We start from the raw sequence: 23,892 nt of genomic DNA on the forward strand, positions 1-23,892 counted from the left end.
CTGCTTCATACTGGAAAGGGATGTAGTATGTGCACGGCCGGAACCCCCCCCCCCCTCTCCCTCCCCCAGCCTCACCCCTTTCCCACCTTTTCTCCGCTTACATTTTCACCAGTGTCAGTTTTCGCCACTAATTGTCAAATGAACTGCATAGAAATCGTGCAGTTGTACGAGTGAAGGGTTGTGTCGCCTGGGCTTTTAAACCGGCCCTGAGTGTGTGCATACCACACTAACTTGGGAACATTACACAAAAATCTGTACTCCGCCTCCTAACTCATGAAGGGGTGTGTGTATTTATGTATCTGACTCAAATATGAGGCTGCGCTGTAATGCGTCAGCATCTTCCCTAATTATGCTCGTCCATCAAAGGGGAAGAATAAGGTGGCAGAACATAATACCGTGAGATGGAACTATCGCAACCCAATGTTGATCTTTTCAGCAGCCTTCGAGTTCGAGGTGTCAATACAGCAAATGGAGGTGTGCATCTGCTGTCTGCTTTGAATGTTGTACAACTTTCGATGTTCAGCAAAAAGAACCAAATTTAATGTAATGTGATATAAGTACGCGTGTAATTGCAGTTGCGTTTGGGATAAAAATTAGGGCTTAATGTAAGGGGGTTGCGGAAGTGCTTGCACTCAACGTTCCACAGGAAATACTTGTATTGTTGGTCGTACTGTGAGCAGATGCGTACAAAGAAACTGTCTGCACTTTCTTCACTTCAAGTAGATAAGTTAACGTGAACATGCCTGAAGAAGGCGAGACATTAACTGTTGATAGATCTGCTGAAAAAACATTCCCAAGCTTCCCGAAAAATCCAAGAGTGGCTACAAGTGGAGCCATTTGGGACTTTGTTTCATCACAATAACACGCCTGCTCATAGTTGACCAATAACACAAGTATTTCTTGTGGAGCTTCGAGTGTAGACATCTTACACACGGCCCTATTTGATTACATTCCTATCCCAAACGAAAATGAAATCATTTTTATAAGACGCAATATTGTGCTGCCTTCATTACCTCATTTGAGAAAATGTGAAGGTAAATTACATGAAACGACGAGAGTTTATATTCTTCTTCACATCGTTCAGAGTAATCCCGTAAATGAGATGGGAATGAAGTAAAAGGGGAAGGGGGCGTTGGCCAGGATAAAATAAATTAAGCTTCTCTGAGTTTTTATAAATATGCTTAGCTTCTGAGAGAGCCTAGATAAAGTGGACGACTACCAAGTAGAAATGGAATAACTTCGTTGTTAAATCTCCTACTTATAGTGCACCGATGTGTTCACGACGGTTCGAAAAGGATACGCGAGATATAACTAAAGATGGGTTTCACATTCTGCTTGGCAGCACAAGGAATGCGTGAGACAAGGATGTACATGTCGTGTATCATACTGGACACGGTATAAAATCTCGTAGTTTTCCTTTTGACTATCTTGTGAGAGATTTTGCAGAGGGCCGAGCGGTCTTGGGGCGTCTTGTCACGGTCCGCGCTTTCCCCCGTCGGAGGTTAGAGTCCTTCCTCGGGCATGGGTGTGTGTGTGTGTGAGTGTGTGTGTGTGTGTGTGTGTGTGTGTGTGTGTGTGTGTGTGTGTGTGTGTGTGTGTCGTCCTTAGCGTAAGTTAGTTTAAGTTAGAGTAAGTAGTGTGTAAGCTTAGGGACCGATGACCTCAGCAGTTTGGTCCCATAAGACCTTACCACAAATTTCCAATTTTGCAGGGTCACCTATAATATACACTTCTAAACGTTCATTTGGATCTTTTCAGGCAGTAATGACTATTTTTATACATCCATAAACAACTACATTGAGTTGACGCAAAAGTTATCAACATTTGGAACCATTCAAGACAGTTTGAAATAATTGCTAAATGCCGCACAACTAAAAAGCTTAAAAGGCGGTAGTGAGAATTCTTATATTTCGAATTCCACAAACAACCGCTTGTAGTAATTCTGGATGCCTTTACCTTGAAGTGAACGCAAAAAAGAAATACGCGCAGATTTCCTTTCCTGCGTAATTTTTCCTTATTTTGCAGCAGGTTACCTGGTTCTCGCGAAATGATAATGGAAGGCAGCGAAACACAAACATCGAACAGCCACGTAAATAAAGTCACTTGCTTCACTGAGCAGTTCGTTACATCAGCCACATTATCAATATGTCGAACATCTACGCGAAAGGGTTACTGGCTAGATACGGAGATTCTGATAATGGCTGTGGATTATATGCAGTTCTGTCAATAGTAAGACAGGCAGGTGAAGATTGATGGGAATTCATCAATTGTCATCTGGTTCTGCGCCCTGTACTTTACAATTCTCGCAATGGTAACATTTCAGTTAGATATCAAAACAGCCCTTCTCCAATTATTATTATTATTATTATTATTTTACGAGGAATTTCACAGAAACATACGTAGATGAAAGATATATGCTAGTGCGTGACATGTGCAACAGTTTGTCTGAACAGTTAATGCTTCAGTGAATCTTCGACAATGGTTTTGCAATAATTTACTCGGGGCTATTTCTCTGGCAGCTCGTAGAATTATTTACTCTCCTGTTGTTTCCACTGAAAAACAGTCTACCAAGCAATGTCTGAGTGCTTGTGACACCGGGCTTTCGTGCAGGAAGCGAATGCTGCAGATCTTTCGTCTGGCCGATTCTCATCTCTTGTTTCCGTGGCCCCTCTAAAAAGCTTCAGGGCAATTTTGAGCTGATTCCCTAAAGTCAGGTGAGTCCTTCCTTAGTCTCTCTTCACCGAGCTTGTGTTATATTTTCAGTGCGACATGTATGATCGAAAAATGAACTCCTCCCCTTTCGCAATCATTCCTCGTAAGTCTCAACGCAAACACAATTCACTCTTCTAGTCCTTCTGGAAAGGGCAGTCCTTACGGCAAGGAATCATCATACAAGGTGCTAGTATGACTCATTCTAGAATACTGCTGTAGTAATTGGAGTCCTCATAACATAGACTTGACACCATAAAAAGGAATTCAGATGACGCTGCAGCACGTACGAGGTCGCTACAGCCAACATAAAAGTATAACGTAGATACCCAGATAATTTTCATGAAACCCTCTGGAAGAGGGCGACCGGTCGGGAAGCATTTGTGAGTTTACGAGGTTACAGTACGCTTGTTCGCCCACTGCTTGAATACTGCTCAGCAGTGTGGGATCCGTACCAGATAGGGTAGATACAAGACACAGAGAAGATCCAACGGAGATCAGCGCGCTTCGTTACAGGATCATTTAGTAATCGCGAAAGCGTTACGGAGATGATAGATAAACTCCAGTGGAAGACTCTGCAGGAGAGACGCTCAGTAGCTCGGTACGGGCTTTTGTCAAAGTTTCGAGAACATACCTTCACCGAAGAGTCAAGCAGTATATTGCTCCCCCCTACGTATATCTCGCGAAGAGACCATGAGTATAAAATCAGAGAGATTAGAGCCCACACAGAGGCATACCGACAATCCTTCTTTCCACGAACAATACGATACTGGAATAGAAGGGAGAACCGATAGAGGTACTGAAGGTACCCTCCGCCACACACCGTCAGGTGGCTTGCGGAGTATGGATGTAGATGTAGATGTAGAGAACCGGGATGCGAAGTAGATCGTGGAACGATTGTATTGCCTCCACCTTGAACCTCATGTACGGATCATGGGAATGAAAGATTTGGAGCGGAAGCATACAGGCATCCATTTCTCCGTAGCTTGCAAACTGAGTGGCTAACACATATAAAGTACCGTTCGTCATGTACTGCCTCTCTTCGGTGTTTACATTGCTCCTTCGTTACGTCTGAACTCGTATCGAACTTTCACACATTGATAATAGTTTTCGAACAATGGAAACTGCGTCACAGAAGACACTTATCTTCCCGTCATACTCCACGTTCCTAAATATCAAAATTATGATGGCAACACAGTTTATAAGCGCTCCCAGTTTTTCTCAGACAGGCCAGATACAAGAGGATGTTAACGGTTTCCATACCCCCAATCAACTGGCTGCCCGTGGTAAATTTATGCAGACCGTGGATGACAAGCCCCAGTCACTGTCACGTCTGCATGGATCCATAACGTCTAGTGGTATCGTCATAAACCGCATTTTGACAAGTAACTAATATGAATTCACTTTCACGCTGTTCTGATGTACGTACAAGGCCGACAGAAAAGAGTTTCGGAATTGCACTAATTTTCCCAAGTCTACGACAAAGACAGCAGTCCAAGTCAGGAAGAGAATATCGACTCATTGGTAAGAAAGACTGAAGCCAGGATTTGTACGCCTTTCTGGAAGTAAATATCTCCGAGTAGTTTCCTCGTATACGTGTCATTCACGGAAAGAAAACAGGAAGAGTAACGTATTCTAGAGAGATAAGCCAGCACCTTAGCGTTGGTACTGTTGGAAGCCACTCTCGCTGTTGCGGGAAATCTGGATACTGCCTTCTGTTACACTTTTAGCAGCAATGTTCGTGCGGCTACATCATGTGGAAAAGGGTGTTCGTTGGAGTCTCTAAAGACAATCATAGAAACGTAACTGAGGCTAAGCAGATTGGCGAGGTCGTAGACGTAGACCTGCTCGCGTTGACAAAGTTCAAGATCAAGATCCAGAGGATAGCACTAACACAATCGATTTCCGACGTCCTAAGTCGCTACCCAGAAGCTGGTCTACTGCCGAAGATACGTACATCTTATTCCGAAATAACTCGATCCAAATGTGTACTGCTGTATAACATCGGGTTGCCGCGATTTAGGAAAATCGCTTCTAGTGAATACTGGGATAGTTCCTTTCCAAGATCATCATATATCTCATTGCCAGTCTTTAGTTACCGCTGACAATGAGGAAACCTGTCAGTACGTTGTAAAGTGTATGACTACGACGTGAGTCTTGCCAAGATCGTCAGTTCATTTCCAGTAACTTGCTGCCTATAATTAATTGGACACTGTGTTAAACACAGGGGAAAATACCGTCTACACTACTCACTGATCGCGAGGGGCCTTGTCCGCGATGAAGTCTGGCATGGTGGCTGCCGATGGTGGACTGTGGTCCTGTGTCCTGGAGAAGAGGCAGGGATGTCCCTCGAGTTGCTCCTGACTGTAACCGCTCAACGACGTTGCAGTTTTATACGCGGCCGGTGTGGTACTGAGGGGGAAAAGAGGGGGGAGGGCATGGATGGAGGTTTGGGTGGAGGAGGAGACGGGGGGGGGGGGGGCGGAGCGGTAGATGACGTCCGCGTTGAGATAGGCCAGAGGATCAACGGAAGACCTGTAAACTGACTACTGCCAGCATTTACTGGTTGTCCATTTTTTCCCGTGTATCGACTGGAGACTTTGCTCTCACGTGGCCTTCCTCGGTACGCTATTAACTCTTCAGTTACGTGACGTCACTGACAGCGACGAAAGACGTCTCAGTATTTCACAGCAAGTAAATTACGTTATTTCCGGTTTAACTCGAAGCCATTTCGTGACCAATGTATTATTTTTCTTCAAAGTCCGTTTTGGAAGAGTTTGGTCTGCTACAAGTACAGTCAAGTATTCAGTTTTCAAATTCATATCACCCGTTGGTAATGTCCTTCGAGGTATTAAACACAAAAGCATATTGTTTGCTAACCACTGTTTTCACATATTCAGTTTTACATCATGAGATAGATCACATAATGACCCCAAATTCAGTACGCTCGTCCATTTGTTAATAAAACCACAGGTGTCAGTCACTATAGAACCGAAAAACTGACGAATGGAATGTCTAAGAACAATACGGAACGAAATAAGACGTAGGTATACAAGGAATGGGTCAACAACTGAGCCGTAGCTGTTATTTTAAGCTGTTCGGATCGGAGTGAGCGACAAGAAGTGTGGTGATGAAGTAGCTGGAGTCATAGACGGCCAGATCTGGATTTAAATTTCTACCTTATGCTCCTGAGCAGGACTTTCCATAATATTCCTGACTAAATGGAACGACAGCTGATCTTTTCCTCCTGTCTCGCTAGTGTTCTACGAGTGACAAATACACTACTTGTATGCGAGAAACTGAAATTTTGTACAAAGCGAAAAAGGTGCAAAAAACAGGTCTCATGCATTTTGAACTCCTTACGGTCAGGAGAACATTTTCTGTTATATACATATAACGTACAACGCCTCTGGGCCTCTCTTTAAACGTTTCTGTGAGTGAAACATGCTGCAAGCGTGTTGAAGTTTGATTTTATTTAAGTTGTGGTGGTATGTGACTATCATTAAGCAATTAACAGGCACGTTGACGAAAACACAAGAAAACAATGGCACTTGTTTTTATGAACTCATACCGTCACAACACCGAGCTCTACTTGTGTTGACTATGAACAGGGTAACTAAGGTAACTAAGCTACTCAAGTACGAGCGTAACAGCGTGTTTACGCTGAACACAAAAGCAAACTTAAGCGTGAATATTACAACGTATTTACAGTGAACAGGCTAGCCAATTTAAGTTGAGGCGTTTGATCAGAAACCCACTGCAAAGGTCACAATCATTGCCGAATTTTGCCAGTCTCTCGTTTTCGGCAGAATATTTGTTATCAACGAGAACTACTATTTTGCACCAATCATAGATGTCGGACCTTGTTATCGCATATAACGCGGCAAAAAGAGACATGTACGGCTATCTCGAGAACAGTAATTTACGCGAAACCGTGTATGTTTTTGAGTGCATGTACGCCAAAGAGCAGTGCTGGTTCGGCACTCCTGAAACCAGATGCGTGTTCCTTTGATCGGAGCATTAGAACTTAAAACCATCCTCTAGTATTCGCCTAAATAAGTATGGAATTCAACCGCAAATTGTTCGGGTTCGTTCTTCAAATCTCGTACTTCGGAAAACACGCGTCTGAGTAGCCAAAAACGGGGGTACGACGTCAACATGCCATCGACAACACGGCCGCAACGAGCGTACAGAATGAAACGTCCGTGAAGGTACTGGAAGAAATTGACTGGGGAACAACTGACATGGTATGTCAGGATGGTCGAGTGGGGATGTGAAGACCAGTATTAGCCATTACGGCTCTAGTATCAACCTGTTCACTACCTCGTTCGGTATATTCGCACTATGCATTCGGAACTTCTCGAGTCAATCAGAGAAACTAGCACAAATGTCGGACGCGGTTAAAAAAAAAAATGGTTCAAATGGCTCTGAGCACTATGCGACTTAACTTCTGAGGTCATCAGTCGCCTAGAACTTAGAACTAATTAAACCTAACTAACCTAAGGACATCACACACATCCATGCCCGTGGCAGGATTCGAACCTGCGACCGTAGCGGTCACGCGGTTCCAGACTGAAGCGCCTTTAACCGCACGGCCACACCGGCCGGCTCGGACGCGGTGTCGCTGTCAAAAATTACTACTTTCATTACCTCTGGAACTTAGAAAATGCATCTTAACGGCGATTTTGAACTGAAACAGCGCTTTTCCTTTTATGAAAATGGGATTCACGAAGCTAATAAATTTCCAATCATGTACACAATCACTCTGATGTAAACTGTTTCCTTTAGCCTCGGGTGTCATAGAACTACTTTATCAGTAGAGCTGCATTCAGGACAGACTGATCTACCAATAATTTAATCTCTGGAATGTTTGGTCCAAACCTGTAACTAACGAACTCAACAACGGATGTACAAATAAGGAAAACTCGTTAGCTTTTGCTTCTATTACGTGCGTCATACCGATAAAGCAAGTTTCCAAGATTCCGGTGAAGTCAAAGAAGTACGCAAAACATGACTTAACAGCATAGCAACATGGCATAAACTATTTCTGGAATACATATGTTTCTTTATCAGACAGTGAATTGCATGATAGAGAGCTTATGAAAATGTCAGACAGACAAACAATGGATTACTGATGCCCGTTTTGCCTTCTACTGCAGTGGTTGGGGGGATAAATATTTAAGTTCCCGCACGTAAAGTATTATGAAAACCAAGGTAGAAGAATTTAAATACCCATACCCACAGTCACTGGCAGAGCCCCTCACAACGAGAGACGAAACGTTAGCAGATTTTGTATAACGCTGCAGCATAAGAATTCAGAAGTATGTATTATCAAGGAAGTAAACTGCGAATGTGAAGACTCGTATTAGATAGGAAAGTCTGTTTCATCGCCCGAGGTTCATCCCTCCGTTTCGAGTAATATCGCCAGAAGTTTTCGGTCCGCGGAAACTTACGTCTGAGGGTCGTACATAGTTCAGTCCGTGGAGCGATACGGTCCGCCTTCTTGGTTACCAGAGTCCATAAGTCAGTCACCAAGTCGGACAAAGAATGCGGGTAAAGAACGTCAGCAGATATCCGCTTCCACGATACGTTGTATCAAACTAGGTTTGTTCCTGACAGCTCGCACTCACCGTAGTACCCATGCACTGCGTCCCTCAAGCTTGCAGTCTCGCTGTTTGTTCGTAATGCAGTCGCTGCGTCAAATTACTTCATTTGAGTATTCGGCAAGGTATGTATCTGCACGACATTAACTTCCAGTAGTTTAAAAATTCTGAGTGTCCAGATTACATGCTTCAGTGTACAAGACCTGTCAACATAATTCAATAAAATAGGAGAGATGTATTGTAGTAAAGGAATATAGAAATTATGAGTTGTGACAGAATGAAAAAGAAATTTCGATGGCGGAAACCGAAGTGTTGCCTTCATATTTACTGAGGGAGGAATTCATAATTAATTAGGTGGTTCTGAAAAGTTGTGTTTCCATTGAGAAGTGAGGAAATAAATACTTCAGTCTGAATCACAGATGCATTCATATGAGATCGCTATATGATACGCAGTTTGTACATTTAAGAGTATCTTATTTGGAAGGCGCCCTGCAGAAATTCACTGCAAAAGAATACACGAATACTAATAAAAGTTCTTGTTTAATAGAACAGCAGTCGTCCAGATTAAATAACAAGAAATCCAGATTCTACAGAAATTTTAGTTTATTAATTTTCTGCGAGGGTTGCCCAGAAAGTAATGCACCGCATTTTGTTTTCTCAACTGAAAACAATGCTACGAATGCGAAACGTTACGTACGTATTATTTGAAGTTTCCCGAGTGAGCGCGCCAAGATTTCGTCACTTTCGACAGATAGCAGCTGCAGGACAGCTTCAAAATGGCGTTTGTAGATGATGTACGTTACAAGAAACGTGCCGTCATTGAATTTCTCACTGCAGAGGAAGAATCTGTGGGGAATATTCACAAACGCCTGTGCAAAGTCTATGGAGCATCTTCTGTCGACAGCAGTACAGTTAGTAGCTAGGCACGGAGGGTGAGGTCATCAGAAGGCGGTTCGGCGGAGCTCCACGATTTGCAGCGGTCGGGGAGATCATCCATGGCTGTCACACCTGACATGTCGCTGCGAGCTGACATTGTCATTCGCCATTAAAGGATGCCGTTCGTGGAAGAAATTTTGAGGACGATGAGGAGGTGATTCACATAGTGAAGCACTGGCTCCGCCACCAGGACAAGGATTGGTACCGTCATGGCATACACGCCCGTGTTTCGTTCTGGAGGAGGGCCATAGGACGGGATGGAGATTACGTGGAGAAATAGAGCGTGTAGATAAAACACCTTACTTTCGTGTGTGTCAACTCATTATGTTCAATAAAGAACTGTTGAAGAAAAAAATGCGGCGCGTTATTTCCTGAGCAACCCTCGTTTTTGTGTCATGGTTTCTCATCATTATGTGTGTAACTAATCATTGTCCATTTGTTTTTATTGCAATCTGGTAACGGTATGTGGATCCGTATCGATGAAGCAGTATATCTATTCCTTCTTGAATGACACGCTAATATTAACTTCTACCACCATCCTTGAAAGCTGGAACCATTTACCAATACTGTAAAAGGTGTGAAGGGGAGGAGGGTCAGTCGAAGAAAACAAGGCTCCAGGCTTCACAGTAATTTTTGATACGGAACAGTCTTCCATTGGCAGTTGAATATACAAGCAATAGGCATAACGTTGCGACTCTGCTCTCAGCGCGTGAGAGCAAATGTTCTTTCTAGAAAACGAAGCGTAGTGTCTTAAAGCGACTATCGCCAACACGAATAGCGTCAGATGAGAATCCTTCAATCTCTTTGTTTTCCCTTTAGGTAATTCTCTAGAGTACAAAGGACGGAGACAACTTGTTTACGCGCACGATGGTGGCGTGTGATCTTCACCTGCTGCGAGGAGCACAGGGAAATCCGGTCCAGGAAGATAAGCGGCCAGAGCGCCGGCCTTCACCCACTCGCATTCCGTCCTCGCCTCACTGGCGCAGTGATTGCATATCACGCGGACTTCGATTTCCGATCGTGGCGAGCCAGCGAATAGTTCCGTCGGTCACGGACGGTGCAGACCGATCGCTGTCTACGCAATAAGATTCAATAGCTCACACACGACGGCTGTTTCCGGTTTAGTTTTAGGGCGGCCTGCCTTAATTTTTTCTAACAAGGCAATATTTTAATTCACCTTGGCAAAGACGAAAGTCCGAAACGTCCTATAACATTCCCAATGACTCTCAGATGACTACAGAGAGGAAATTTTCGTCGAATATTACATACGTTCCATTGGAGATAAAGGACTTTGGAAGCAGGGATCTACTATCGGTAATGACATTCATTATCTCCTAAAAACTGCTGTACAACCGATACAATTTTACAATTTTATTCTTAGAAACACTAGTATTACGTCACATTTGGTCATTTTATCCTCTGTTTACCTGCGGATATACACTTGGCCGTGCAGTAGACGGAATTACTGCCCTTCACTTTGAAGAACCCAAATCACCTTTAGCCAGTATAAACTTAAATCCGAATTTTACGCTGGGCTAGTTTTCGCAATGGTCAAGACAGATGACGGTTTGAGAGTCCGCGAGCAGTCACCCCGAATTAATAATTTTGAACGTAACTTCTATCCAGCAAATTAGCCACTGGAAATTTATTTAAAATGTGATGATGATGGTGAAGTCCCATACTCCGAGACGGAGCGTAAGGGAACGATGCGGGAGACCCGCACCGCCGTACTAGGCAAGGTCCTAGTGGAGGTGGTTTGCCATTGCCTTCCTCCGACCGTATTGGGGATGAATGATGATAAAGACGACAACAACACCCAGTCATCTCGAGGCAGGAAAAATCCCTGACCCCGCCGGGAATCGAACCCGGGACCCCGTGCTCGGGAAGCGAGAACGCTACCGCGAGACCACGAGCAGCACTAACTCGAAATTTTGAGGTAAATCTTGCCGTTTCGTGCGGGGGAGAGACACGGAATGAGGTGACTTCTTCTAGATCGTCATTCCAGAGTCACGCTGGTGGTTTACTGGTTGCTGGTTAAAAGTGTACTGAAAACCATGTACTGATTTAAACTAATAAGATCGGGCTCAACATAATTTCTTTCCAATAGATTCATTAGTTTTCAAACGACTGTTACAACTCTAATGATCGTGTAACAGTTGTACTTGGAATTCTGACGTGACGCAGAGTGCAGGTATTAATTTATTGCGATTCTGTTAATGGCCTAAGCCGATACGTTTTATGTGTGTGAAATCTTACAGGACTTAACTGCTAAGGTCATCAGTCCCTAAGCTTACACACTACTTAACCTAAATTATCCTAAGGACAAACACACACACCCATGCCCGAAGGAGGACTCTAACCTCCGCCGGGACCAGCCGCACAGTCCATGACTGCAGCGCCTGAGACCGCTCGGCTAATCCCGCGAAGCGATACGTTTTAGGATGTGTAATTGTTTTTAATAGACAAAGATGAAAAAGTAGTGAAATAGGCCCATAACATTTATTAACTAAAGCACGCTAGTGGTTAAGTAGTGCAGCACAGTTATTCGACCAGCGCAAATAACAAAGTCCAAAATTAGCAGCAGCAAGTCGCTCTGCGCTCATAAATCGAACAGCGAGAGGGCTCAGGAGGTGAACACCGCTCGTGCTTGATCACTGCCTCCCGGCCACCTTCCTTGGACGCTGTTTCAGACCTGTGAAAGAAACTTTGGTGCTGCATTTGCTTTTTAAGGGAATTTTGTTGTTGTGATCTTTAGCCCAGAGACTGGTTTGATGCTGCTCTAAAAATGGTTCAAATGGCTCTAAGCACTATGGGACTTAAAAGCTGAGGGCATCAGTCCCCTAGACTTAGTACTACTTACACCTAACTAACCTAAGGACATCACACACACCCATGCCCGAGGCACGATTCGAACCTGCGACCGTAGCAGCAGCGCGATTCCGGACTGAAGCGCCTAGAACCACTCGGCCACAGAGGTCGGCGTTTAGAGTTAAAAATTATGCAGTCTTCACCTAACTGTCCCAGTATGAAAATGACGCAGTTCTTCCTGGAAGCGTGCCAGTAGTAACTGAACGGATGTTTCATTTTAATAACGCAATCTTAACATACCATGCCCGCCTCCGTAGCTGAGATCGCTAACGCACACATTTACCGCGGCCCACGACTCGGGGGTAGCCAGGTCTATTCCCGATCATGCGAGGAATTTTTACCGCTAGTATTTGTCCGACAAGGGAGAAGAGACGGTGGTGTGTAGCTTTTCATCACTTGACTTAGCGCCAGTGTCGTGGATGAAACTGCAATCATCCCTTTAGCGTGAAAGCGTGGGACAATGTTGGAAGTGATTCGTCCGTCGGATGGTAACAAGGCTTGTTGACCTTCTTGGCGCTATTCAAGAGGTGGAGGCTATGTCCGGTGCCAGAGGTTTACTCACTCACTCCTCTCTATAACCGTCTTTGAAACACAAGCGCATCAGTAATTACTGCACGCACTCACTACAGTTACCGACACACAACTGACATATCTAAGAGACAAATCGCACTTCGTGAAAGAAACGTGCCATTGTGCACGGAGGAAGAAAACCACCCCAAGTAGACGGCTACTCTATCCCATAATTTTTTCCTTTATTGAAACGGAAGGTAGCTCTATGGACGATTAATACGTTGGAAGTGACTTCAGTAATAAAATGCATTGTCCGAAGTTGACACTTTACGTTGCAATTGACAAGAAAATAGCCCCTTGGACTATGATGATGATGATGATGATGATGATGATGATGATGATGATGATGATGTCCCATACTCCGTGACGGAGCGTAGGGGAACGATGCGGGAGACCCGCACCGCCGTACTAGGCAAGGTCCTAGTGGAGGTGGTTTGCCATTGCCTTCCTCCGACCATTGCCGGCCGCGGTGATCTAGCGGTTCTGGCGCTGCAGTCCGGAACCGCGGGACTGCAACGGTCGCAGGTTCGAATCCTGCCTCGGGCATGGGTGTGTGTGATGTCCTTAGGTTAGTGAGGTTTAAGTAGTTCTAAGTTCTAGGGGACTTATGACCTAAGATGTTGAGTCCCATAGTGCTCAGAGCCATTTGAACCATTTGAACCTCCGACCAGTCATCTCGAGGCAGGAAAAATCCCTGACCCCGCCGGGAATCTAACCCGGGAAGCGAGAACGCTACCGCGAGACCACGAGCAGCGGACCCTTGGACTATATTCTACGTAAAATACGTCTTGTTATCGGTTTGTGTCATTTCCCTGAACATCGTGAGGCGAGTATGGAAAGGTTGCGTCAGTAGGCCATGGCATTATTCTTCAACACTGGAGAGTTTTAGTAGCTGCACATATTTTCAAATCTGATGTACGGAGGAGCGGTCGGCGGACGTCCTTCTTACCTGCTATCAGTGGACAGCCTGCCTCCTTGATCGCCGAGCCGTATTACATCAGATTTCTAATTAGGTCACGGATAAACTCTGTGACTTCCTTTATTCTTTGTAAATATGACTGTCCTTCCAAAAAAGAGCTTATTCCATTGTTTTCAATCCATAATGTTTTTTGTCTACCGAATAAATTATCTGTAATTTTTGGCGTCATTCATATACAGGGTGTTACAAAAAGGTACGGCCAAACTTTCAGGAAACATTCCTCACACACAAAGAAAGAAAATATGTTATGTGGACATGTGTCCGGAAACGCTTACTTTCCGTGTTGAGCTCATTTTATTACTTCTCTTCAAATCACATTAATCATGGAATGGAAACACACAGCAACAGAACGTACCAGCGTGACTTCAAACACTTTGTTACAGGAAATGTTCAAAATGTCCTCCGTTACCGAAGATACATGCATCCACCCTCCGTCGCATGGAATCCCTGATGCGCTGATGCAGCCCTGGAGAATGGCGTATTGTATCACAGCCGTCCACAATACGAGCACGAAGAGTCTCTAATTTGGTACCGGGGTTGCGTAGACAAGAGCTTTCAAATGCCCCCATAAATGAAAGTCAAGAGGGTTGAGCTCAGGAGAGCGTGGAGGCCATGGAATTGGTCCGCCTCTACCAATCCATCGGTCACCGAATCTGTTGTTGAGAAGCGTACGAACACTTCGACTGAAATGTGCAGGAGCTCCATCGTGCATGAACCACATGTTGCGTCGTACTTGTAAAGGCACATGTTCTAGTAGCACAGGTAGAGTATCCCGTATGAAATCATGATAACATGCTCCATTGAGCGTAGTTGGAAGAACATGGGGCCCAATCAAGACATCACCAACAATGACTGCCCAAACGTTCACAGAAAATCTGTGTTGGTGACGTGGTTGCACAACTGCGTGCGGATTCTCGTGAGCCCACACATGTCGATGGTGAAAATTTACAATTTGATCACGTTGGAATGAAGCCTCATCCGTAAAGAGAAAATTTGCACTGAAATGAGGATTGACACATTGTTGGATGAACCATTCGCAGAAGTGTGCCCGTGGAGGCCAATCAGCTGCTGATAGTGCCTGCACACGCTGTACATGGTACAGGTAAAGCTTTGTGTTGGACACGTATTCGAACCCAGAACGCTGGCCGAAGTGGTCGCGCGGTTCTAGGCGCTACAGTCTGGAACCACGCGGCTGTTACGGTCGCAGGTTAGAATCCTGCCTCGGGCATGGATGTGTGTGATGTCCTTAGGTTGGTTAGGTTTAAGTAGTTCTAAGTTCTAGGGGACTGATGACCTCATATGTTAAGTCCCATAGTGCTCAGAGCCATTTGAACCATTTGGACCCAGCGTTATCGTAACTGCGCCGACTACCTCGGCATCCCTCACTGCCGATTCACATTCCCATCGAGCGCCACCTATCCGCAATCCCTGCCCATTTCCTCCATATTCGCTCTCTGAGATTCCCACAGTAGGTCGGACGTATTTGTGCATCCGCACTGAAGAAGATGTTTCCATTGCCCAGCTAGACCACTCAAGTTATATGAATACCCGAAAGAACAGACACCATGAATTCACATAATTAACGAAAACTGTATGTTTCATTAGGTCAGCACCCTATCCCATCTTGTTGTGACGATATCCATACTGTTTCTAACTCAGTTCTAACATTGAAAAAAAAATTATTTTTTTTTAAATCTATGACTCAACCTTCACTCTTGAGTAAATAATGTGACGTCAGCTGTTCCTTTTGGAGAGTCCTAGATTTAGGGACAGGAGAGATTATCCAGATCAGAATCTTATCTACACAGAGAACTGACGACAGTTGGTGTGGTAAATCTGCTAGCGTGGTTTTAGTTTTGTGGTAAATCTGCTAGCGTGGTTTTAGTTTTAGGCGACTATCGAGTTGTCCTCCTCACTTACACCTCTACGCCCCAGAAACAAAACTCACTAACAGTAAAAATACTAGCACACATATATCTTAGTTCACGTAGCTCGCTGAGAGAGCGTATTCTACGCTTCGCACCAAAAATCATAGTAGCGCAGAAAGGGCATTCAGTTACAAAATCAGGGTCCAGGTTCAAAGACCCAGTAACTACTGACTCGAACCTCGTTACAAAGGGAACACAGAACAGTAATTTCTTCTTCAAATTGATTCTCAATGGAACAATGTTTAAAATGCACCTTTAAGTAGGCGTCATCAAATTACAGAATGGCTCTGAGCACTATGGAACTTAACATCTGAGGTCATAGGTCCCCTAGAACTGAGAACTACTTAAACCTAACTAACCTAAGGACATCACACACATCCATGCCCGAGGCAGGATTCGAACCTGCGACCATAGCGGGCGCGCGGTTCCTGACTGAAGCGCCTAGAACCGCTCGGCCACACCGCCCGGCCATTTATTACAGAATCTTCTTGTATACTACCTTCCATTTCGTATGATTTATACTCTGTGTCACGTTAGTGACACTTCCAGTTTGAAAGAGTAATCAAAACTGTGTGTTTTCCTCTTATAAACAGAGGATTTCTGCTGAATTCTCGGTGGCGCTTCTAGCAGACAGCTGTCGTATTGGGAGAGGATGCTCTGTTCTCGGCTAATAACCTTTCCAGAAGGCTTCACGTTAACAGCTGACAAACAGCCGATTGGGGACGATTCCATATTACGGTAGCAGCACAGGTGCTCGCTTATCTCCGTGCGGGTCCAACAGGCACGCGCACAATGCATGGCTTGCCCATGGAAACGGGTCTAATTAGCTAGCAATGAATATTGATTGACGTGACAGGGGCCATTACAGGTGACGTCGGGTGGTCTCAAGTGTTTTCACCAGAGTTGGCAAGCAACAGCCTCGTGCTTGTTGCGTGAAGCAGTTGGAAGTTGTCCTCGTCATGCTAAGGTTGGACCTGTTGCTGGGGGCAAGGGCCGTTACAGGCACAGTTCGAGGCATGTGATTTCGTGACGACACCTTCACACCATATTTCAAGACATGCCTTCGCTGCTCGTCAACAACAAAATTATCCAATAGCAGCAGTTACTGACGTTGCTGGACTTGCCTGCGTAGGTCCCGGGCGCTACGAGGAAAGACCTGCACGCCGCCTTACGTTTTTGAAATCTTTAACGCCATTTTAGATACCAGTATTAGTGATGGGGACTAACAGGGGGCTATCAAGGGAAGATCAGAGTTTCTATCTACAACTTGTGACTCTGCTGTTCACTGTAACGCGCGGTATTTACTATTTAGCAAGGTTATTTTATTTAACTGTGGTTCACATTTGCAAGGACACACATTGAGGTATTTCAGTTTAAGAACAAAAAATATAATTGATGCACAGAGGCATTTATATAGTTATAGGTCTAGTTTGACAAGTATGGAAATGCGATATAGTCGGCGTTGGCTCTATGGTAGGAACTTCCTTGAAGTCGTTGGCCTTATGGTAGGTACTTCCTTGAAGACATGTAGGGAAATCATGGAAAATTAAATGAGGATGAGGGGGTGGAGATTAGAGGATCCATCGTCTCCAGTTACTGCATACGCTATCGACTAACATCAAGATCATGACGATGATGCTTTATTTATATTTACTAAAAGGTGTGTGTGTGTGTGTGTGTGTGTGTGTGTGTGTGTGTGTGTGTGTAAGTGATTCATTGCTAATATTTTTTTTTCTTTGTGCCAAGTTATTCGAAAATGCCTTCGTTCCTTACACGTTTGCATTCCTACGTGACAGAGGAGAATAATATCGACCGTTACATTTTCCTTGCGTGATGAGTACCCAACTCTCACGTGGCGTCGCATCGCTTTATAGAACCATCTTCACTATCGGCCACACACTTTGCTTAGCCGAAACTACATTACAGAATTTGGTGTTGTGTTCTTTCGAAGCTTGTGAGAAGCGTAATCTTTTATCCACTCATAAGAAAGGGTAGCTTACTGAACTGTTCGAATTCCCGTCTTGGGTCTTCCCGAGTTTGTCGGGGTGCACTCAGCCCCTGTGAGGCAAACTAAGGAGCTACTTGATTGAGCCGGGTCTCGTAAACTGACGTACGGCCGGGAGAGCGGTGTGCTGACCAAATGCCCGTCCACATCTGCATCCAGTGATGCATTCGGGCGGAGTTTAGCTTTAGTTTTTCATTCCTCTTATCTGAAATGATTTGGTTTTAAGGTGTTAGAAAACGAGAATTTGCCATCTCAGAGGTTATATATCGCCCTGTGGCTAGGTGGCTTTCACCTTTGTGGACTAACTTGCTGGCAAAAGAGCTAAGAAAACTCCGACGCTTTCTTCGAGCTCTACTGCATTGGCCCTTTCAGCGTTAGATAGGTCACTGTCACTCGAATCATCATCAGCCTTAATGAAATTTTACAAAACGATGGCCTTAAAAAATATTTAATGGCAATTAACAACAACGAAACAAAAGGGAATGACAAAGCAGGAAACATTAGATTTTTGCGTCTTTTTTGTGTTCTTAATTGCCTTTGAAAACCTCAAACTTTTGAGTACGTTACGAAAACTGCAAGAGGCACTAGTGTTAGGTGTAGAAATTGCGGACGTCAATGACGTTCCTCTTTTATGAGCTGGCAAGCCTGTCTGCTAAAGTATGAGTATGATGTGCGAGGTGCTAGCGCTCCCTTACTCGTATGCAGATTGTATTTTGCGAAGAAAGGATGAACACATTCCGAAACCAGTGACGTTACTGAAGACATTTCTTTTGCGGCCGAGGTGGTGTACTGCTAACATTCGTGTAGTTCAAGCTGTACGTTGCTGCCACGTTGTCTGCACCCTCAGCACGAAGAAAGTAATACCGGATAAGTTTCAGGCAGTTCATAACGTAAATAAAAGGCGATTACTTTTATGTATATTACTTGTAGCTTCACTGGTTACCAATTTATTGAAGAAACGATGATTTTTCCATAAGGGAGCCTTTGAAAAAAGAAATATATTAATACGACCATGGGGTAATTACAGAGAGACAATCTAACCTCGACCTGATCGCAAGAGGAGAGCAAAACCGACAGTTTACTATTCAGAGGAACAACTTCGACATTGGCCCTCAACGATTTACAGAAACTACAGGAAGCCTAAAACAGAGCCCTGCTTCTCCTAACTATTCGAAAGTATGAACCATAGTGTCGTCTAACTTCGTCATAGCGTCACCTATTGAACTGCGACGCACTCCTGTAGGTAAATACGCCAATACTTTTCTGTTACGTCGGTAGTACGTCGTTCCGAAATCGGCTGATGGATTTTATCACGTCACGGGCACGTGTGCTGTAGGTAGACCAGGCGCCAGCAGCTTTTTATATGTTTGTAGACTGATATCGCCAGATAAGAGATGTTTTCTGTTGCCAGGAAAGTGAAACACGTGGAATCATCCACCGCCTCAGTGACCGCCTATCTAATCTGTGCTCGTGAACGAAGTGAATGAAATGACGTTCTGCCTCAGATGAGAGTACCCAGTGGCTTCAGGAAAGCAGACACTCGAATAAACTTTACATTGACTGACAGTTTTATAATCAGGAATATGGGAATAGCAAAAGGATGGCCATTGCAGTTGTACGTAGATTCTACATATGTGATATGTTGTCTGCTTTTCATGGAGAGTTCACAACAATCTACATGCTTCGTGGGCCATCTCTAAGTTTGAAAAAAGCAGGTATAGGGGTTCGAATCCCAACGTTAATCTGTGCGGCGTCGGAATGTACTTCCATAAATAGTAGAAAAATAGATCAATGCATTGCAACTTAGTCTGAGTTAGACACACTATTATATAGACCGTAAGGAGCTTGCGGAAAATACACGAGGGTTGACTGAAAATAATGCCTCCACCTTTGTTAGTCTTCAACAGTTGGCAGCATTGGTATGCGGCAGGTAATGGCTTGTTCTGTATCCCCTTCCCTACAGCTCCAGTTAGCGGGAAGCCTATTACTGAACGGTTGTGTTGCTACAGTGTAAAGCATGGAACCCTGAGCTGACGGTAGGTCAATGCGATTTAAGCAACGTGCAGTCATTGAATTCTTCACAGGAGGTGTCACCCCAAAGGAGATTCATCAGAGAATGAAAGCAGTTTATAGTGACTGTGCTGATGTGAGTATTGTGCGTCGTTGGGCGAGTAAGTTTAAAGATGTTGAGGCGGAAACATCTGACCTGCGTGACGAACAACGAGTTGGACGTTCTGTGACAGCAACTACCAAGTTTCACAAGCAAAATGTTGACAGATTGATTCAGGACGATCGTCGTATCACTCAGAAACTGCAAGCAAAATCGGCATTTCACAAGAACGTGTTGGTCACATTATTGCTTTGCTTGGCTATCTGAAGATCCGGGCACGGTGGGTACCCCGGATGCTGACTCCTGAAATGAAAGCGCACAGACTTGATATTTCCATGAACTCTTCTCGCGTTACGAGAATGAAGACGCACAGTACTCACATCAACACAATCACCATAAGCTGCTTTCTTCCTCTGATGAATCTTCTTTGGGGTGGCACATTCCGGTGTCAAGAATTCAATGACTGCACCTTGCTTAAATCGCATTGACCGACCGTCTGTGCAGGGTTCCATACTTAACACTGTAACAACACAACCCTTCAATGCTAAGGCTTCCCGCCAACTGGAGCTGTAGAGAAGAGGCTACGGAACAAGCAAGTACTTGCCTCATGCCAATGCTGCCAACTGTTGAAGAGTTAAGAAGGTGTAGGCATTGCTTTTCAGTCAACCCTCGTATAACATATTAATACTAAAAACGCCTATTACATAAGGTAATGCTGAGGAAAACGTAAATGGGAATGATTCACTTTCTCTCTTTCAGAAGTAAACATTCGAATTTTTGGTGCTTCATCTGTTTTAGGAACATGCAAGCCCATGGGACTGGCCTTTGTGAAATTACTTTAGTCGTGAGAAACAACCTAACTTCTCAATCACGCGCAAAACATTGAATTGTTTGATGAACTGATACAATTATGTTTTCCCAGTGATTACGTACTTTTAGTCTTTTTCTGGCTAGCTGCTATCGGATCGGTAGTGAATGCAAATGATCTGAACTCTGAATTTTGTGATATTTTTTATCGCAAGGAGAAAGTATGGAAGCGTTCCCCGAGACTCGTTGTAAGAAATCTGTTACAAATATACATTGTGTTCTTATGAAAAGTGCGTCAGTGCATTTCAAGAGGGGGGGAGCATTTCAGATTCTTTTCTGAAGGCCGATTAATAGCCAATATACATTTTTAAGCAAGATGCTCATAAGTATGAAACAATAATTCACACATCTAAAATGTGTACCCGCACAGTGATTAGTAATAAATAGTAAATAATAATAAAATAAGTAAATAAACGGAGAAATAACGACGAACTTCAGTTCCTATCGTCTTTTTTTATTCTGGACCAAGATACAGTCAAATATTTCATATTTGTAGTGGCGGAGAAAATATCTTCTGGTTATGCATTATTGTGTTAAAAGACAGTAGAAAGTCTAGATTCGTAATATATATCGATAATGAATTGAATTTTACATTAAAACAGTGAACGGAAAACTTCGACAGATTTCAAAACAAGTGACACTGAAGCTCTAACACATCACATTCGTTTATGACCCGAACATCGAGGGTTGGATCGTGAAATCAAAAGTATTTGTAGAAAACACTGGTCTTGTAACTGCAATAATATCAATAGCCAAAACGCGTTATTACACTTCCTCTCGTGCTTGAACGGCGCAGAGGTTAACGGTAAGAATGGTGGTTATTGCTGAAAGAAACGGTTCTCAGTTACACCGGTTCTTTTAGTCTTCAGTTTAACTTTACTGTTGAAACTGCTAAAAATAACAGGTTTCTGAAAAATCTATTTTCGGTTTCTGATTGCTGTTACTTCTACTAATAAGGGTACACCTCGAGAAAAGATTGAAAATTTCTAATTAATGTGATGGAGTCGGAGATCACGGTCGATACGTGGTTGAGGCTGCGGCAGAAATTGGTCTCACTGTCTCCAGCAAAGACTGCGAAGCTGAAGGAAACGGACGCGGAGACAGCCAGAGCGAAAGGTCACAAGACGATGACGTCCCTGCATCGTTACTTTGAGATGGTATCAGTTTTCCACCCTGAAGCAACGACAAAATTATAGGTTGAGTTGTTATTCCAAGTTTATAGCAAGTCAGTAAAATTATAGGTACATCAATCAAATTTACCTTCTCTGGCAAGGAACGATGTGGATATTTGTTTTATCTGATGTCTTAAGTTTGTTGTGTCCCCTCCAGTTTGTAATCTTTCAAATCAAATGGAGCATTCTTCTTCATTGCTACCGCACTTCATAAAATATTTCCAAACTTGGGGTGGTAACATTTTGCAACACAACTGATGTCCAAGGACGGCAGCAAGGAACCACCGTATAGGCTCTTGCACACCGCACATGCATACGTACCGTCTAATAGGCAACACTGCAACTGGTACAATGTCTTTGCAGCGCTGTACCAATTGTTATGTCATTTGTTTGTTACTGGCCTCTAACTGTACGAGCTGTTACCGAAATAGTGCTAATCACTTTTGCCAATTTCTATAATAATTCAAAGCAATGGAAAGTTTACGAATAAACATTACACTTCAAAAAAAGTTTTATTTGAAAACCAAAAATTTAAACACTACTGCTATGGCAAAGTGATTTGCTGACGTTTCAACCTAGTTATTAACAGAAAATAGAAACAACCTGTTACAACCGAGAACAAACAAATATCAAAAAATACCGATTATCAGTCCTAAAATACCGGTACCGGTTTTAACTGGTCGGTTTTTCCCACCCTGAGTTTTCGGTCTCAGGAAATAACCCTTGAGCTAGATAGTCCCGACTGCACTTTACAACTGAAGGGGCTTTCTCGTATAGCTTCACCAGCGTGATACAAGATCTACCAAGAGAGTGAGACTTCCAGCGAGCAACTGGTTTCATAAAATGTCGTATAGGCTGGAACGAGTCAATATAAAACAGTCCGAAAAATCTGAAAGTCTGAGCCCTACCCCAGCTAACGCCTACGTCTTGCCTGAAGAAAGTCTTTTTCTTACAATAGACCTTTTTCATTTTTATTGTTTGGAACAAACTTTATTTCATTAGCGATTACTAATTACTCCCTCATGGGACTTTATCAAGCAACAAAACACAAACATTATGTTACATGCTCCCATTTGCCGGCATATCTTGATTGACTGTGCACCGTGGAAAGACCAACATGTAACTGTGTCCCATATTCAATATTCCCGCCGAATGGAGTAGCATCAGAGATGACATCAATGAGTACAATCAGAGATGACAGGCTCTGTACTCAGAACGAGGGGACCAACCCATATGCTCGCTTAGTTGCCATTGCCCTGAGGTGTATCTATCATTGCAGCTGTTTTCACGTGAGACGAGTGGAAATTTTTTTACGACGAGAGAAAACAAAAGGAGAGAGAACAAAAGGAGAGAGAACAATGTTAGCTACCAGCAACACCTCTACGTTTTCTGCGTTAGGTAATAATCCAAATATTTTGATTTTTTAATCAAATCTCTTATATAGTAACATGTTCCGTATAGCATTTGAACGATTCTGTTTTCGATATGAGGTGCAACGAGTCAGTTTACAGGATATATAAACATGATTAGTATTTACATTAATGAACACATTTTTAGTTCCATTCATGCAAATACACGTAATTTTTTTTAATGGATACGAGCTTTCAAGTAGAAATTCATCAATGTAACAGGAGACGATTTTAAAGTAGATTCAAAACTTGCCTCACTACCTGTCAGGCAGCTTCGTTATTGGAAAAATTATCAAAATTTTTTGTTGCTGCTTATGCAACTCCTTTCTGAGCCACTGACAGCTTTAACAATGGGTAGTAACGATCCTTTTCCCCTCTAGTGCTGTAGGTATGTACAGCAACGTTCTTTTCGAATTGTGATTGTTTATGACGAATTTCATTAACGAATATGTGTATTGTGATGGCGCAGTTACGATGCATAGCTCTGGAAGAGGTACCCCGTCATGACGTCCGTGGGGTAACCACCACATATTCTTACTGCTCGCTTTTGTGCAATCAGTACTTCGTTTCTAAGTGGTACGTTTCTCCAGAAAATTATTCCGTACGACAGTGAGTGGAAACATGCAAAACATGTCAGGAGATTAATACTTTCTTCCCAAATTATCAATAGTGCGAAGATCAAAAGCAGCTGCACTTAATTGTTCGGGAAGCTTAGTGACCTGCTTATTCCAGTACA

At 43.6% G+C, this 23,892-nt stretch overlaps 1 protein-coding gene across 2 annotated transcripts in view; it reads right to left on the reverse strand.

Moving 5' to 3' along the window:
- Positions 1-23,892, reverse strand: part of LOC126092225 (phosphoenolpyruvate carboxykinase [GTP]-like) — a 142,135-nt gene that overhangs the window by 14,366 nt on the left and 103,877 nt on the right. Inside the window, exon 1 of one of the 2 annotated variants that reach the window (XM_049907718.1) lies at positions 4,963-5,069. The exons of the other annotated variant lie outside the window; for it this stretch is intronic. Within the exon in view, the coding sequence (XP_049763675.1) occupies positions 4,963-5,000 (38 nt within the window). The 5' untranslated portion in view covers positions 5,001-5,069. Of the gene's footprint in view, positions 1-4,962; positions 5,070-23,892 lie in introns of those variants that run through there. 2 annotated transcript variants of the gene reach the window in all.

This window comes from Schistocerca cancellata, chromosome 7 (assembly GCF_023864275.1).
Source record: "Schistocerca cancellata isolate TAMUIC-IGC-003103 chromosome 7, iqSchCanc2.1, whole genome shotgun sequence".
In the NCBI taxonomy this organism is placed as follows: Eukaryota; Metazoa; Arthropoda; class Insecta; order Orthoptera; family Acrididae; genus Schistocerca; species Schistocerca cancellata.